Here is a 19,182-nt window from a genome sequence, read left to right on the forward strand (position 1 = left end):
TTGGTCTCGTCACTTTTTCCATTTAGCTAAGAATTGATTTTTAGAAAAATGAAGTAGGTTTAAAGTAATGTTTGGTCTCTGTGGGATGCCAGCAGCCCAAAATATTCTAGGTCCTTTTAAAGTCTTTCAGTGAGCCATTCTCTGCCTCCTCCTCTTCTTCCTCTTTCTAATTGTCTTTCCTCATCTTCCTCTTGCAGATTAGGCAAACACTATGCTCATTCACTATTGTAAAAAAATACTTTAGAATATTTAGGGAAGTTAAGGAATAGGACATTTCTTTTAACTTCTAGCATTTAAGTTGTTTTATCTTATAAATTATTTAAACTGGTCAAGGACAGAGAATATCAGATATGATGTTTATGAGGTGGTCTTTTGTTGTTGAGTATATTTGATATTTAAAATAATATTAATAATGTTGATTGTCATTTAATTAAATGCCTCCTGTGAAACTGGATAATCCCAGGCACATAACATACATTATCGTAATCCTCCGAGTGACCACAGAAGGATTAAAATGTGGGCATCAGAATAAACTCAGGTGTCATTGCTGGAGTGTTAAGCACTCAATTATAAATCACAATCACAATTGTTAAGTCAGTTCAAAATAGAACAAAATTATGTCACCAAAATTTAATTAATTTGATTTGTTGTTGTTTTTTGTTTATTTTTTTGAGAACCAGCTCAAAGAGCAAAGAGCAGTTTCCCATTATCATCCTTGAAATTATGGTTATATGTAAAACACACACACGTGTTCACCTAACATAAAGGTGACAAATTTTGCATAAGTCTTAACATTTAATTAAAAATACAAAGCCAAAATGTATATGTTATAACTGTTAGAGAGATGTAATGGGCTTCACTTTTTGAGCCCTGTGAAGATTGACATTTTATAAAGGTTTTGTTGCTGGGTACCTAAAAATAGACTTTTCTATTCTTTATATTACAATGTCATCGCACTCTGTTAGAGATTAAGTAGTTAATACCCCCTTTTTTATTTATTTTAGGATTCAAGAAGGATTAATAAAACACCACTGCATAGTAATGCAGTCATTACAATGATCTACTTAGGGAAGACTACGCACCTAAGTTTTGATTACCCAGACTTCCGAGATGAAATAAAAGTTTGTCAACAGCACTGTGGTGGAGAAAACCTTTGTGTCTACAGAGGCAAACTACTTGAAAAAGGTACACATACAATGTGAATTCTTTTTAAGTACTTGAAGTTAATGTCATAGGTAAACTATTGTTGATATCAGAATGACTTCAATTTCTCTATGCAATTATGTATAGCCAGGGACTTATAAACAGCTGCCTCAAAGTGAATCTGGATTTACTGCTCTGTGATTAAAACTGGAGCAGCAATTATTCTGACAGATTGTGAAAGAAAGAACTTGAGGTGATATAACCCAGTAACAGATTAATGTGGGGGATAGAGATATATGATCATTAAAATGTTGCACAAATAAACTGTCCCCAAATTACAAGATAATTATTTGGCTTGCCACAGTGAACTACATCATACATTACTCCAAGAGAAAAATATAAGATTGGCAATTTGTTCTTTATAAGTATGTTGAGATAAAATCACAAACCCAATAAACTTTAGGGGGCATCACACCTAAGTCACATGGTACAGAATTCAGCCAAATGCATTTAATACATTTTCACTTTCATTTGATAATAAATCCATGTTTCTTAGTGTTGGGGAGGAAAACATTTTCTTCTACACTTTTAAGTTCTAGCTGGAATAAGAATTAAATTGATGTGAGCTAGGTTAATAGGAGAAAATAACCAAATTCAATTACATACATAGAGGGTGGAGGGGTTTCTATAAGAATGTGGGGCCCAGAGTCAAAGTGGGCAATTGAGGCTTATGTGTCTCTCTGAACGAAGAAGAAGGACTATGAGTCTAGGACTTCAAAGGGTAGGAAGGCAATTCACAAGGAGTTGGAAAAGCAAAAGTTCAGTAAACAAAGTGAGAAATGTTTGCTAGGCCATGCAAAGACGAGAGGAAACAGAATCAACTTTGAACTGAGGCTCTGCTGAGTCTCCCGACCACACCTAGTTCGTATTATATTAGAGTGACCTATGGCAACAGCTCCTTCTCTGGAACTGGCCCTCTACCTGAATTGTTTCAGGCAGTGAGGGAAAAGGTCCAAGGTTCTTCCTGAATGCTTCCTTTATTAAAAAGAATCAACTTAAAATAATCAATATCCCACTCTGGCCAGTGTGGTTTGATTGAGTGCCGTCCCATGTATGGAAAGATGGCCAGTTTGATTCCCAGTCAGGGTACATCCCCAGGGATCCAACCCATGTTTCTCTCACTCTCTCCCTCTCTGTTCCACTCTCTCTAAAGTCAATAAAAACATATTTAAAAATACTTTTAAAATAATCGATATTCCAGAATGACATATTTTGGTGGGATAAAATAATTTTTATATTGCATATAGAGTTTCACATATTTTACTTGAAGGGGTTTTTGTCTACTTAATCTGTGGGACAGCAGTTCAAAGGAAGAGTTGTTACAGGGTTATGCTATTGGTGATTTCCTTGCTTGAGAAACTCTTTTTAGAAGGTAATTAAGTTTTCACTAATTAAGAGAAATATTTATATGTGAGTAATTTTGATACAGACTTAGGGGTTCAGGGAGGAGTTGGAGGCAAGCATGGAGTTGTTGCTTTTGGCTTTTCTATTTTCCCTCATCAAGAAAACAGTAATATTAATTAAAAAAATAAGTACTTAAAGAGAAACTATACATACTTAGGGATTAAATATTAAAACTTTCCAACATAAGAAAGGACAAACACTTGAATGGTAATTTTATTTTGTATTTTACTTTATAAAAATGTGTATAATTTATAAAAATAATGCTTAATAATGCTGGAAATATTTCCCCCATTTTATATACTTGACTGAGATAGAATTTACTTTTGCCTTATTTTTGTAGCATGTGAGTGTTCGTGAGTGTTCCTTCCATTCTGTAGATGAGGACAATGAGCAGAGGCCAGAGGGAGAGGTTTCTCAAGGTCACACATCAGCTGTGGGCAGGGTCAAGAGCAGATGCAACTTCTGACCAGGTGCAGGGCCTTTGATTAGTACTATCTAGCTCCAGTTAGCTATTCTCAGTAGCAAAGAGCTTCCTACATTCGCATACGATGGGTATAATGATAGTTGGCATAGATACATGCATTCATTTTTTAAAAGTGTAACTTTCAACTATTAATTTAGAAGAATTGCTGGAATTAGCTGTGGTCTAAAATTGGAATTAACATAATGAAACTCTTCCTGGGTCTTAGATCACTATTGTAAAAACAAAATACATATATAATGTCTGTTTTACTGCTGGAAAGCATGGTACATACAAATACAAAAGCAACAAAACCACAGTAAGACTCAGCTGAATGGATTTCTGGGAGACGATATACACTCTATGATTAACATGCCAGGTCAAAGGTTACGAGAGAATGTTCCCTTGCTACGTGTTACTTTGCATACATACTGGTCCTGGGACTGTCTTTTTGTTATGTCATTGGACAGTCTTGAATTATAGGATGCAATGGGGACACAAGTAATTGAATCCCATCCACACAATAATTTTGTCTCAGCTTGTTCTTGATTGCCAGGAAAGTAATTATTCAAAATTGGAAAGTGTGGTGACTCAGAGTTGACTTTGGTTCAGCAATCTTAGCTGAACTGAAAAGAATCTGCCCTTTTTAAAAATCAAAGCTGAGTAAGAGTCAATGAAATGTGAATAGGTTTTGAGAAGATTTCTGTTAGGAAAAGAAGACATTTAATGTTATGCTTGGAGCAGAAAACTCATTTAAAAAATGTGGCATTCATTAACTTGTCTTGCTTTTGGATGAGAAATAACAATAAAATTAATTATTTAATAGTGTGGCAAGTGCATCTTTTATTCCCATAGTACTGCATGATGTCGTGCGGTTTGATTTTAGACACCGAGCTGCACATTGATTGTTTATGTTGTCCACCGATGAAGCCGCCGAACATTTCTACAACTTGTGGATAATGCAGCTCTTCACAGGCCTTTTGATTTGCCACGTGCACCGTAACAAACAAGGCAAACCTTGGCCTCCTGGGTTCCTGTGGATACAAAGAACTGTTTCCTGACCCTCTTATAATCTCTTCCTTTTGGCCCCATTATCTCTCATTTCCAAACTGGGTTCTGTTGTAACTATTTGTGCATTCCCAAGTACTCCCCCTGCCCCCTAATCCATTCTCTCATCTTTTTGTGTGATATTTTCTTTGTCTGCAATAGAACAATAGATTTGAAATTCAAAATAGGATTTGAAATTTAAATCTTCCCCATCTTTTAAGATTCAGAATAGAGCTGTGAAGCTTTCTCAGTTGACTCTGTTATCCATCTCTCTTGATGGCGACAGCTCTTATTCTATACTTAAAACCAAAGCATTTCATTGTACTGAGACTTATTTTACCCCTCCTTTTCCATTGTCATATATTGAGGGGGTTTTTTTGTTTAAAAAAGAGCTTTATTGAGTTGTAATTTACATTCTGTAACATTCACTCATTCTAAGTGTACAATTTACTAGTACTTTGGAATTTTGTAGCATTGTGCAACAATTATCTATCACAAACCAGCTTTAGAATATCTCCATTAGTTCTAAAAGCTTCCTTGTGCCCACTGGCAGTTAATTTCCAATTTCATAGCCAGTCTCAGGCAACCTTTGAAGATTTGCCTTTTCTGGACATTTCTTATAAATGAAATTATATAATAGGTAGTATTTTGTGTCTTGCTTCTTTCACTTAGCATAATGCTTTTGAGAGTCATCCATTTGTAGCATCTATCAATAGCTTCTCTGATCTTATGTCACTGAGTATGTAGTTATCTATCCCCAGGTGATGGATATTTGCATTGTTTCCTCTTTTAGGACTATTATAAATCATGCTGTTAAGAATATGCAAGTTTTTATATAGACATCTGTTTTCATTTCTCTTGAATAGATCCTAGGAGTGGGATTGATAGCTTTCCCCCCCTGAGTATGGGTCATACTTTCCTTTTTCTTTATGTATCTTTGGATTTCCTGATGAAAACAGAACATTTTAAATTACGTATTAGAGCAACTGTGGTTTCTGGATCTTGACATTTCTCTCTTGAAGATTATTGTTGTTGCTGAATGTTTAGTAACTTATCTGGACCAATTCTGTGAAATTCATTTTCTCTCTCCTTGGTATACACTGGTGATGTCTATACTCATAGTTTTTTAAATTATATTTTTCAGTTTTTAGGCTAGTTTCTTAGGGTAGTCTTGGTGTCTTCATAGTTTAGTGATCATCCAATGAGTTATCAAAGGCCATGTTCAAAACTTTGAGCCAGTAAAGTCTCCACCTTGTGCAAGTGGATGTTTGCAGGTTTATTAGTTTCCTGAACTGGTGTAAAAAAAAAAAAATGTCCCTAAATTGGTGGCTTAAAACAATAGAAATGTATTCTCTCATGGTTTTAGAGGCCAGAGTCTAACACTAAGTTGTTAGTAGGTATCTGTTCCCTCTAAAAGCTCTAGGCCCTAGGGGAAAGTCCTTCCTTGTCTCTTCTAACTTTTGTTGATTCCTGTAATACTTGGTATGCTTTGGCTTGTAGCTCTATTACTCCACTCCTTGCCCTATCTTCACCTGTCATGCTTCTCTGTATGTTATTGTGTGTGGCCACTCTTCTTTTAAGGACATAGGTCATTCGAATGAGGACAAAATTCAGGATGATCTCATCTTGATCCTTCACTAATTATATCTGCAAAGACCCTAGTTTCCAAATTGGCTCACATTCTGAGGTCTAAGAGGTCATGAATTTTTAGAGGGCAATGTCCATCCTGCTATAGTGGATTCAAGAGTATAGGCAGGGAGGGAGAGGGGGTAAGCAATCAACCAAAAGACTTGTATGCATGCATATGAGCATAACTAATGGACACAGACACTAGGTGGGGGGGGGGGTGAGGGCATGTGTGGGGTGGTCAGGGAGAGGTCAAAGGGTGAAAAAAGGGACATATATAATACTATATGTAATACTGTAAACAATAAAGAATTAAAAAAAAAGAATAAAGAGATATAAGTTGACATTCCAAACAATAACAAAGAAAGAGTACATTCAAAGTTCAGGCCATTTTCAGGTCTGCTCCAAATCTGATTTTCCACCAGCCATCTTATGTTTCCTTTATTCATGGATGCAAACTCCCAGTTGGCTAGGGATGTGTGAATAGGTTGCACCTATTCCAAACCGTGCCACTTTCAGTTAGCCGAGGATGTGTATAAAGTTTACTGGATGTGTGAAGAAGGGGGACAATTTCTCTCTTGCCTTCTTTGGTTCTTTGGGCTGGTCAAATAATTAAAATAACACAAGATAGGTTAAAAGGATTAAATTTAACACATACATTCAGGAAATCTGCACAACATAGGAGATTCCAAAGATAGTTAGGCAAGATAAGGTATATATGTTATTCTGGACTAAGGGAAGTAAGGCAATTCAACAGGTAGATGAAAAAAAAAGGGTTAATTTTGGGCAAATAAATGTTTGTGGGCCATGCAGAAACAATGGGACAGAAAGAAGACTTTAATCAAAATGGACCTTGTTAGCTTCATCCCTGTCTGTTATATCTAGTTCATATTCAACTATAGTTATGTATGATGATAGTTTTCTTACTGAGCAGACCCTCTAACATCTTTTAGGAGGAATGTGAAAGGTTCTTTCCGAGTCTTCCCCCCCCTTAAATAATCCTTATGCCACAGAGACACATTTTGGGGTGGCAAATTTTGCTTCCTTACAAGTGCATCTATGATTGCTTCATTACCTATATCCCATGGTTGAATTTTCAGCTAGCCCACTGGCCTGATGCTTGCCCTAATCAGAGCTACAGTTTCAGGCTGGCAAAACCCAGGTGTTTCTATGTTAGCTTGCCTCCGAGCTTGCTACTTATTAGTGGAAGAGCCACTGGCCAAGGTTATTTTGCCTTCTGCTCCAAATCAAGTCAGCTCCCGCTGACACTGAAGCTGCTGGTTATTTATGGCCTGCCCTACCCTGTTAGAACTGCAGTGATGAAATAGTGGCAGGTGAGAGGGATGCGAGCAGCCCCAGGCAAGGATGCCGCAGATCTCCACTCCTCTTACCAAAAGTTCAGTAAGTTTTCATGAATAACTGCTGCTCGGTTTAAGCCTTTGGTATATTTTCAGAGACACCATTTTAAGAGGAGAGGATTTGGTGAACTCACTCTAGAAGTCTGATATATTCATTTTGTCTCTCCTGCCAAATTATAATTTGTTGAAGGAGGAGACTACAATTGATGGTTTTTCCCCAGTATTTTTGTTTCTCCTTAATGCCTAAATAGTGCTGCCCATCTTGATCCTTCACTCATTATATCTGCAAAGACCCTGGTTTCCAAATCGGTTCATGTTCTGAGGTCTAGGAGGCCATGAATTTTTAATTGTATTTTTAAATGAATAATTACATTTTGTAAATATTACAGAATGCTTTCCAATATTGCACTGCATATAACCTTTAAGACTTCTCTGTGAAGTGGGTAGACTGGGTCCCCCCCTCCACTTCACACCCTCACCACTCCTCCTGTCTTCTCTATTTCATAGATGAGGATTCTGAAATTGTCAATCTTCTTTCCACTACTCTAGGTAGAAACCATCAAGTCAGGGTTGGGAAGTGACACTAAAATGTAAAATATTAAATCCTATATAATAAAAGGCCAGGCACCATAAGTAAAATCATCAGAACAGCCAGAGACCAGAACCACCACAGCCCCTCGCTGGGCTGGCCCCACCCCCAAGGAAGCAGATAGGGGCGATCAGGTAGGCATACCAGTGGTTAGGGGTGATCAGTATGCAGGCAAGTGGTTAGGGGCAATCAGGTAGGCAGGCCAGAGGTTAGGGGTGATCAAGTAGGCAGATGGCCCTTTGCAGAGCTGACCCTGCCCCCCAGCAAAGAAAGAGGGGGGCCCAGGTCACCTTCGGTGACTCTGTGGCAGGTGATCGCACCACAGAGAGAGACCCAGGCCAGCCAAGCCATCGCACCCCATGCCTATCACCTGCAGAGGGAGGCCAGCAGTGGCAGGAGAGGGGGGACAGTGCTGCACAGATGGCAAGCAGTGGCAGCAGTGGGAGTGGGGCCAGCTTCCTACAGCCAGGGAAAGAAAAGCCCCAATAGGCTCTGATCTCAGACCGGGCTTTGGGACCCTACCTGAGGAGTCCTGGATTGTGAGAGGGTGAAGGTCAGGCTGAGGGACCCTCCCCCTCCTGCCGAGTGCACAATTTTTGTGTGCAGAGTCCTCTAGTTATAAAATAATTAACAAGGGAATAAAGGCAGAGGGTGTCAGTTCTTGTTCAGCGTGCTTGGGGGGGGGGGGGGGGAGGAATGGAATAATAAGTGGATGTGCTGTCCAGTCACACAAGAACCAAATGGCAGAGCAGTCACATCCAGAAGTTGATGCCCTGTGCCCAGCACTTCCTCCCGGACTGGGAACTGCGGATGTCATGAATCACATGAATCACGTAAATGCCCCATTCAAGTTTTTGTAATGAAATCTTTTTGGTCACCACTAAAGAGTCCAAAAACGATAAAGACAATTGGATTTTAAAATTTCCCCTAACTGGTTAGGCTCAATGGGTAGGGCATTGGCCTGCGGACTAAAGGATCCTGGGTTAAGTTCCAGTCAAGGGCACATGCCCTGGTTGTGGGCTCAGTCTCCAGTGGGGGGTGTAAAGCAGCCAATCAGTGATTCTCTCTCATCATTGATGTTTCTCTCTCTCTCTCTCTCTCTCTCTCTCTCTCCCTCTTCTTCCTCTCTGAAATCAATAAAATAAATCTATTGCAGCTTGGTTTCTTCAGACACTATCTCTTCAACTTTCTCTTTCCTAGTTTATCTAATTTCACATCACAAATACTAATGCAAAAGTGACAAAATTACTTTCTCAATAACTCAGTTCTTTACTAGATTTATTTAGCATCTGATTCATATTTCCTTTTGCAGGCATGATGTGGTATATATGTAGTATCTCTAGGTGACTGTGAAAGAATTGAGTTAAAATAAGAACTCACTAATTACTTATTGGGGGCCTCCTATTCCACAGTCCTGGGATTAGGGGAAACAAAGATGAGTATGACCAATTTCAGCTCTCGTGGATTTCATAAACATGTAGGGCAGCAAACCACTAGAGCAGGGTTCTCAAAGTGATCTCTGGACCAACAGCATAAGCCTCACCTGGCAACTTGATAGACATGAACATTCTTGAGCCCTACTGAATCAGAAACTGTGATTTCCGGGTGATTCTGATGTATATGGAAGTTTGAGAACTGCTGGAGTGGATATATTTTAATATATTACAGAAAATGCAATAATAGAAAATGTGTACATAGCAGAGATGCAAAAAAATAAAAATTAAAATTAAAAATAAAATCTTAACTCTATTATTAGTAGAAGTGAAGGGCCAAGAGAGGCTTCTTTTGTAGGAAACAGAAGCGACAGGAGTAGCAGGATTATAAGCCACTCTGCAGAATATGGTGTGTCTGATGTAGGGCTCAGTAACTTTAGGGTGAGACCTTTCCTAAGAGCCTTATAAAGATTTTGAGGAAATTACTGGTAAAACTGATTAATTGCAAGCAGTGTTTTTCAATTTACTGGTGGGACTTTGGAGTGGTTCCGGGGGAGCAAAAGGGGTCTCAAATTCAGATAGAATTGAAATGGACTCGAGCTAGACTAAGTCTGCCTCATATGTATGAATAAAATAAGACCACTGGAGGCTGATGATTGATTAAAAAAAGCAGGCAAGGATTTATTGAAAAACTGGCCAGGACGGCCGCAAGAGCACCACACGCAGGTGGACTCCACACGACCGTGCTGTTGCAGGTGTAGGCAGTCCTTTTAAAGGCCTAAACCACAAGTATTTTCCTCTGTTCTAAATTCTAAATTCTAAAGACTGGGAACAGCCCACAGGGTTGTTCCCAGTCACATCCTGCTGGACATTGGAATGTGGCCCTATCTTGGGATAGCCGATAATACAGAAGCAGAGCTCAGCGGTTAGTCTCTAAAGGTTATCTACAGTTTCTACCCCTGAAGCTACTGAGTCAGTGGGAATCAATCTCCCATAGTTCTAGTCTCAGGCAAGGGAAAATTGCCTTAGCCTCCAGGTCTCCACCTGGAAGCTGAGGTAATTATCCTGTGTTTAATCAGGTGCAGGAGCCAGACTAGAAGGGTTAAAATTCAAACAGCAGTTTTTACCTGAATATGGTTGCTACCATATTTCAATGTGGTTGGTGAGAATTAGCACACTCAAGAAAATCAGGATAATGCCTGGGCATAGTAAGTGCCATACAATGATAGGTATTATGATGTGGTGAAAAATCAGTTTTATAAAGGCATGGGGCACTTTTTTTTTTTTTTTTTTTTTAGGTATGGGGTACTTTTTAATAGGTAAAGAAATAGAATGTATTTTTTTCATGATAAAAGACTGACCCTAAGTTAAAAGGTGATCTAGACCATGATAAGGCACTTATATAATAGAAAAATAAGGTTTAGAACATGTTAGTCCAAAATCAGTTGCTTTCACTAATTTCTTTCCTTTTTCATTCCAGAGACCTTTCAGTTTATTTCCAAAAGGCACCACGGCTTCCCCTTCAGTCTCACCTTTTTCCTGAACGGGATGCAGGTGAACAGGTTGAGCTCCTGCTGTGAATATAAGCATCGGAGAGGTTCCAGGCTCGGAGGCAAAGGAAGCTACTTTGGGTTTGTGTGTGTGGAGAAATCATCGCCTTGCTACAAGTACGGAAACAAATGTCCTTTGGGAGAGGGCACGTTTTGTTACATTTTCCTACGCTTTTACCGACACATTTCTCTGCACAACTTGTTGAGAAATATATCAGTGTAAATGAGCCTAAAATACCTAAGTTAAAGGTGGTTTAACTGTGTGTTGTACTAGACATCATAGGATATAAATTAGACTTCCAGATGTAAAACGGGGATAAAAGCTGGTGGCGTTTTAACTCCCGTAGCCCTCTCTAACTGATCCTTTTCTTACCATGCATCCAGCTCTGTTTCTGAAGTGAAACAGAGAGGTTTTTTCTTTTTTCTTTCTTCCTTCTTTTTCCTCATCATTCTTAGTAGCTGGTTTTGGGCTGAGCCCCAAAGCATGTGCAAGCATTTGGCTTCTAAGGTCGATTATTGTAGGTTATGCATTTTAGAGCTGTGACTGCGTTATTGAGTGTGGCCCAAGTATCGTTCTTATGCCCCTAGTTTTAATCTCAGAAAATGCATCATAAAAGGTCAGCTTTGATTGCTGTTTGTCCATGTTTGAATTGAATATTTTGTTTGAAATTGTGAGACTTGCTTCAACCTTTATATTTTTTTCTGAAAGTACTCATGGAGAATTGAGTCTTAGGCCAAGCTTAGAGAGCAGCAGTGAACCAATCAAAGTACCCCTCCCCCACATGAAGCCCATTCTAATGGGGAAGGGGCAATAACATCCCAATAAATAAATTAATATATACCATATGGCAATAAGTGTGGGGGGTTAAAGGTCAGGGGTAGGATTATTTTATATATGATGGTCAGAAAGGCTTCTTTGAAGGGGCCAGAGAGACAGTGGGGCCAAGATAAAAACAACAGCTTTGACTTTCATTCTGAGAATGATGTAAAGCTTCTGTGGTAAGTTTTGGGCAACGACCTGTCAGGATTTGACAGTAGCTCCTCCTAGAAAGATTGATGGAAAGGTGGAAACTACTCAATCTAGAGGAGAATGGTAGAAAGATAAGTGATTGAATCCTAAATATATTTTGAAGATAAAGTTTACAGATGGATTGAATATAGGACATGAGATTAAAGAGCAAAGTAAATGAGGATTGAAAAGGTTTTGGCTTTAACAACTGGAAAGATGTCCAGTTAACTATACTATGATGGAGAAGACCGTGGGGCAGAGGAAATGGGGACACGTTTGAAAGTGGAATGAAGGGATTTTGGTTTGAGGCAAATTAAGTTTAGGACATTTATTGGTTCCAAAAAGAGGTCCAAGCTATGAATTTGAGAATGGTTTGCATATAAATGACATTTAAATCATAAGATGAGATGAGATCGCTCAAGAATGGAATGCAAATAGAGAAGATACCTGAGTAATGAGCTCCAGGTCACCCCAGTTCAAAAATAAGGGAGAGCAAAAGACCTAAGAAGGAAAGCCAGGGATTAGAAAGGAATTTAGAGAGAGTGATGTCCTAGAAATGAACAAAATGTTTGAAAAGAAAGGCATGACCAACAGTGCTGAATGTGTGGATAGAAGAAGTAAATGGAGAATGAGGATGAGCATGATCTGGTAAACTGTTGGTTATTTTGGATCTTGGGACAAGTTACAGTGAAGGGTAGGAATGCAAATTTGATTGGAGTGAGTTGAAGACATAATTGGAAAAGAGCTAAAGCCAGAGAGTATAGATACTGCAGACTTCCAGTGAAAATCGAGAACTACCCCTAAGGAGACTGACTCACTTTTATATTGAATAATCTTTTTTTTTATTGTCACATTCATAATAATAATTTTAGTTATTTTAAGGGCTGTCCAATTTCTTTAAAATGAAATTAATTTTAGTTCATTTTTAAAGTAATGGTTGCTGGAACTTTTACTATGATACAATAAAACAGTAGGTGATTCGAATATCAAATGGATTAGGAATTACCGGCTTATGGTTCGCAGGAAGCAAGAAAAGCTCAGCAGTGGATACTTACAATGCGTGGAGCTTAAACAGTTGTATTTATCCCACAACCATGGGAACTGTTCAAAAAGACGTGGTAGTTATTTTCAGTTACTAGAGCAAAACACAGGAAGAAGGATTGCCTACCCAAATAGAAGGCAGACAGCTTTGAGTTTAGTAATCAGCACCTCAAAGTATACTCAGAAGTCAACTAGGTAGTCAGTGACGAGGAAAGCACAGATGTTACTCACTTTGTCCAATTCCCTTAAGCAGATGGGCGATAAAAAGTCTGTGCATGTGGTAGGGAGGCAAAAAAGCATCCACAGCGTCACAACATAAACTTAAAGTAATAGCATAGCAGAGGCTCCAAATCAATGGATTTGGTGTTGCCACGGATAAGGGAAGAACAGCTTGAACAGAAGGCAATGCAGGTAATCATATTCTGTGAAGATTCATGACACCTTTATTTTAAGGAAAGTAATGTGCTAAGTACATCATCATGGAAGTCAACTATTTATCATGCTTACTATGGGTGAGGTAAGTGTATTCTTATCTCATTTTTTTTTTTTTTATAGCCGGATAGTTACTTTGAGTACTGAGCCTTTTAGTTTTATTTTATGGAGAGATATTCAAAAGATAAGTAACATAACTAAGTTTTCATATTTGCTTGTTGGGTGAATTAATTTTTATGCTATTCCTAGATTGGAGATGGCTGGAATTCAGTGAATTTTGAGTTTAAGAAATTGTCATTGGATATGATTCACCTTGAGGCAATTTTCAAATTTTATTTTTATTTCTAGTCTTCCTGGACTGACAAGTCTTGACTACATTCTGATCATTTTTTACCTACCCACTCTATTTGATTCAGTTCCCTGATAGCCATGAAACCTTTATGTAGATAAAGGGGCGTGTGTATTTCTAAAGAAGGACTGATAAGTGCCAGCCCCCTTTCCCAGGTCATGGATTATCTTTAGAGTTCGATGAAAACTTCTCCAAATTCTGTTAATTTCTGGTGGGGAGTGGGAATACTTTCCCTGATGTAAATATAGCAGCGTAATATTTACCTGTGTGGCTAGTCATCTGAGAGGACTATGCCTGTAACCTAGCAATAGTTTTGTACTTCAGGGTGAGGTCATGGGGTTTAACAGTCCTGAGCAGGAATCCAGCTCCATCACTCACCTGCAGGGTGAGCTTGGGCATGCCATGGAACCTTTGACGCCTCAAATTCCTCATTGAATAGTGATGATAGTTCTCAATTTTTTGGTCTGTGGTATAACAAACCTGGTAAAATAATGCATATCTAGGGTACACAGCAAAGAGCTTAACACAGAGTGAGGGCTCTGTAATCTTATTATGATAACCATAAATTTTATTAATGTATTTGTTATCATTACTAGAATTTTTATTTTGACATTAACTTGAGAAATAGGGGGAAAAAACTATGGCAGAATTTACTCATGTGACTTGTAACTGATTTAAAAATTACTTTTAATGTCTTAATTCATGCAGATTATCTGCTTGACTCACCAAATTTGACTTTGAATGACTTTATGACCTCTACAAACTATTGCCATCTTTAAAGAACAAAGCTTATACCTAGTGAAAGTCATCAAGGACTGTGGTACAGGTTTCAAAAGGCCATTCTAAATGCAATAATGACAATTCTATTAAAATAAGCATAAAGGTTCCTGAGGTGTTTATTTAAAGGGCACAACAACACATGACTGTATGTTTCTTAAAATCTCAATCATATTTATTCAGAGTCAACCTGGTATGTAAGTCTTTTGTTGTTGTGTTGTTGGAATAATAAGTTATTGTGGACTAAATGGCATCTTTTTTCCCCCTGAATATTTTTTTTTCAGCTTTCCTGTGCTTGCAAACCTGGATGTTCTTTTGTCACATAATTCTCATTTAAGGACTAGGATTATATACAGTATGACTCTAAGGCCAAAATATGTTTTAAGGCACTAATTTTAGTTTGGAACTAAAGTTCTTAGTAGTTGTTTTCTTGTTTATTATTGTGGGTAAAGTTATTAAGAATTTGTTGTGCTCTTTATGAGATTTTAATATTAATAAAAAGAAAAGAATTTACTTTAGTTAACTACTGGTATATACCTTACTAAAATATTTCTTATAATATTTCTTATAAGAATAAGAGGTACGTGATTTAAAAGCTTTGCAGTTCCACTCTGCTATGTATAAAAGTTAATAATCATCCTTTGTTAATATTTCTCATAGGTGCATTATTGCAATGGGCCTTGACAAAAAACCAACTTCGCCAAAATTTAGGAAACAAAAAAGTCTTGAGAAAGGAGAGGAACCAAAGTGCGAGGGGATACTGAGGAAGGATAGAGCATACATGGTCCCAAGAAGGAATGAGTTGGAGGGGAGCAAAACCTCTTCTGCAGTCTTTCTTTCAGCCGACGAAGAAAAACCGGGGGTTGAAGATGTAAGAACTGCTGTAGAAGAAATGGAATGTAAAGGAAAAGAACATGTTTGGGAAGATGACCAGGAAAATACTTCTAAATACGGTAAGGTAACGGGTGACACAGGGTTCTCTTGTTACTGCAGTTGTTCTTTTGCCTCAGTCTTTAAAATGTGATTATCAAAATTTGCAAAACTCTCCATCAAATGTTGTCACTGTTCTGGCAGGTAGATGAGCCTATGACACGTGAGGACTTCCTGACCGCCTTCCTCCACTGTTTCGTGTGGAGCCCCATGTCACCTTCCTTAGAGAAGGGCAGGCCTAACTCCGCAGGGGCTGCAGGGGCTTGTGGGAGTGAGGAGAGGAAGGGGAGTTTAGGGCGGTGGCATACACGAGGCAGAGGCTCTAGTCTATTCAATTCTGCAGAGAGAGAGAGAGAGAGAGAGAGAGAGAGAGAGAGAGAGAGAGAGAGAGATATTCTAACCAAATAGGATTTTGCCTATTAGTTTTTTTTTTTTTTAGTATTTGGGATTTTGTTTGTTAATCCTCACCCAAGGATGTTTTTCCATTGACTATTTTTTAGAGAGAGTGAAAGGGAGGAAGGGGTAAAGGAGGGGGGGGGAAGAGAGAGAGAGAGAGAGAGAGAGAGAGAGAGAGAGAGAGAGAGAGAGAGAGAGAGAGAGAGAAATTGATGTGAGAGACACATCCATTGGTTGCCTTGTGCACCCACCCTGACCAGGCTGGGAATGAACCTGCAAACCAAGTACATGCCCTTGACTGGCAATCAAACCTGTGAACCTTCAGTCCACAGGCTGATGCTCTAACCATTGAGAACACTGACCATGGCTATTTTTGTTGTTGTTGAGTATTTGAATGCACAGTACTTGCTTTGGTGATAATGGTGATTATTGATGGCATCAGGTAGGCACAATCTATATGACTGTATGGAGGTAAAGTATTCTGGCAACTGCTCACCTTTTTGTTTTCTTATTCTTCTCCTTTCCTCTTTTCTTCTCTTCTCCTCTCCTTCCCTCCCTGCCCTTTCCTATTCTCTCCTCTCCTTCATCATTCTTCCCTCTTTTTCTTCTCCTTCTTCACTTCTTCCTCCTCTTCCTTCTTCCTCTTCTTTTTCTTCTCTCTCTCCACATACATAACTATAGTATTATAGTAGTAACGGGAACACTAAAAGGGCCAGGCAGTGAGCACTAAGCCAGGCACTTTACACACTGTGTCATTTTATCTTCATCATTTCATGTGGTAGATATTATCATTATTATTATTGCCTTCATTTTACAAGTTGGGAAACTGAGATTCAGTGAGAAAAAGTAGCAGAACTAGGACTCAAACCCTTGGAGAAGAAAAACTTTTTTCCTTTACCCATCTTAAGTTCATTGGCTGGGTCCTTAAAAGTTAGACTGACAGAAGAGACTAACAAGGAGAAAACACAGAAATTTATTAGCATACACATCACATAAACATGTGGGAGCACTTGCAGCTGAGTAACTCAAAGGAGTGGTTAGACATTGAGTCTATATGACATGTTAACAAATCAAACAATAGATTTTTAGTGAAGTGACAGGACAAAGGAAAAGGACTGTGAGCGTCCAGGGAAGGCAAATTGTGGAAAGGCAATTATACGGGGAACTAAAGATAGATAAGGTCTAGTTTTACTGATGTTCGTTAGGTTGACTCCTTTGGTGTATATCTGGGATAAGGTCTAGAAGTTGTCTTCTGTGATTAAATTCCATACTTCCTGCTAGAAAGGGAAGGATAACGCCTTCACAAATGTATGTCTGGCTTTTAGGCAAATGTGTGTGTGTGTGTGTGGGGGGAAGGGTAGAGGACTTTATTGTATCTACTTCTTCCCAGCTGCCTTCAGCCTACGCCAAAATTGTGTATTTCAGGGTGGAATACTCTGCTACTCTTAAACACCCAGGTTTGTCTAATTCCAAACCCCAGGCTTTCAAACACTGTCCAACCTATTCTGTACAAACTATGCTTGATGTTACGTGATTGTGGGTGATACATCAGAAATGGAGTTGCCTCAAAATCTCAGACATCTGTCATAGCAATATGTTTATGGATACATCTCCTAGGGCAGTGGTCAGCAAACTTATTAGTCAACTGAGCCAAATATCAACAGTACAATGATTGAAATTTCTTTTGAGAGCCAAATGTTTTAAACTTCTTCTAGTGCCACTTCTTCAAAATAGACTCGCCCAAGCTGTGGTATTTTGTGGAAGGTCACGCTCAAGGGGCCAAAGAGCCGCATGTGGCTGGAGAGCCGCAGTTTGCTGACCACAGTTCTAGGGCAAAGGAAACTAAGGAGAAAACAAATGGGACTACATCAAAATAAAAAGCTTCTGCACAGCAAAAGAAGCCATCAACAAAAGGAAAAGGGAGCCTACTGTAAGGGAAAACATATTGGCAATGATACATCTGATAAAGGGTTTATATCCAAAATATTTAAGGAATTTGTACAACTTAACAAAAAAAAGACAAGCAATCCAAATAAAAATGAACAAAAGACCTAAATAGATACTTCTCCAAAGTGGACATACAGATGGCCAAGAGACATGTGAAAAAATTCTCAAAGTTATTGGTCATCAGAGAGATGCAAATTAAAATCACATTATGGAGTGTCCTCAAAAAATTAAATATGGAACTGCCATTTGAGCCAGTGATCCACTTCAGGACTATATCCTAAGAAACCTGAAACACCAATCAGAAAGATGTATGCACCCCTATATTCATAGAAGCACCATTACAATAGCTAAGACACGGAAAAAGCCCAAATACCCATCAGTAGATGAGTGGATAAAAAAGCTGTGGAACATTTACACTGTGGAATACTATGCAGCAGTAAAAAAGAAGAATCTCTTACCCTTTGAGACAGCATAGAGTGACCTGGAGAGTATCCTGCTAAGTGAAATAAGTCAGCCAGAGAAAGACAAATATCACATGATCTCACTCATATGTGGCATGTAAGTAACAAAATAAACTGATGAATGGAGTGGACTCAGAGACATGGAAGCATGGAACAAGTGAGGAACTCAGAGGGAAGGTGGGGAGGGTGGGAGGGTGGGTGGGAAGAGATCAACCAAAGACCTTGTATGCACATATGCATAACTCATGGACACAGGCAATAAGGTGCTGAAGGCCTGGGGAGTTGGGCAGAGGTGGGTTGGAGGGGGTCAATGGGGGAAGAAGGGGGACATATATATTATAATACTTTTAACAATAAAGAACTATTGAGACGAAGGAAGGAAGGAAGGAAGGAAGGAAGGAAGGAAGGAAGGAAGGGAAAGAAAGAAAAAGAAAGAACTGGAGCTGCCTGAGAATTCCCCTTATAGACAGAAGACAAAGCCTGGATTGCAGGAGCTAAGGCCTTGGGCCGAGGATGGCCTGTGAAGAGGCTGCATCAGGAAAAGGTACATCCTCTGTGTCTTCCTCACTGCTTCTAGTTGCTGCCCAAAGGTTTCAGTGATCCAAGGCAGTAATCCCAGGGCTCGCAGGACACTGTATTCTATGCTTGTTTGTTACTGAAATCGTGTGACTACTTTCAAAAAGATTTTCCTTCTAACACTTTGACCCAGTTACCCCCCCCCCTCTCTCTCTACGATCCCTTCTAGTCTTGATTGTTATCTTAGACTGAGAATTCAGAAATATCTATAGCAACATCAATAACAGACAGATTCACAAATGGGATGTTTTCCCATTTGTTTTTAAATCTCAACACCTGTAGGTTTATTAAAGCCATGGTCAGTAGAGGCTTTTCATTTTCTTCATTTATTCTCTCTCAAACCAACATGGCCAGTGCTGTGAGTAGCATAGTTGATGCCTAAAATACAGCTTTTTCCAAGATTTTTTCTTCTGGTTGGCTAGTTAATGGACTTTAATTGCCCATTTCCATTAAAAAAAAAAAAGAGAGAGAGAAAAAGAAAAGAAAAAAGCAGCAGCAGCAAGGCTTCAGCTCTTTGCAGAACAGTGGCTGATGGGAAGGGCACGAGAAGCTTGAGGAGGTCAGCGAGGGAGGGTTGCAGCTGGATTGATGTTG

General features: G+C 38.9%; 1 protein-coding gene across 2 annotated transcripts in view; it reads left to right on the forward strand.

Moving 5' to 3' along the window:
• The window catches only part of ERICH3 (glutamate rich 3), a 105,304-nt gene that overhangs the window by 55,253 nt on the left and 30,869 nt on the right, over nucleotides 1-19,182 (forward strand). For both annotated transcript variants that reach the window (XM_045584465.1, XM_045584464.1), the window contains exons 8-10: nucleotides 1,005-1,185; nucleotides 10,601-10,787; nucleotides 14,939-15,231. In XM_045584465.1, the coding sequence (XP_045440421.1) occupies nucleotides 1,005-1,185; nucleotides 10,601-10,787; nucleotides 14,939-15,231 (661 nt within the window). The remainder of the gene's footprint in view (nucleotides 1-1,004; nucleotides 1,186-10,600; nucleotides 10,788-14,938; nucleotides 15,232-19,182) is intronic.

The sequence above is a fragment of the Pipistrellus kuhlii genome, unplaced genomic scaffold (assembly GCF_014108245.1).
Source record: "Pipistrellus kuhlii isolate mPipKuh1 unplaced genomic scaffold, mPipKuh1.p scaffold_m20_p_2, whole genome shotgun sequence".
NCBI classification, from domain to species: Eukaryota; Metazoa; Chordata; class Mammalia; order Chiroptera; family Vespertilionidae; genus Pipistrellus; species Pipistrellus kuhlii.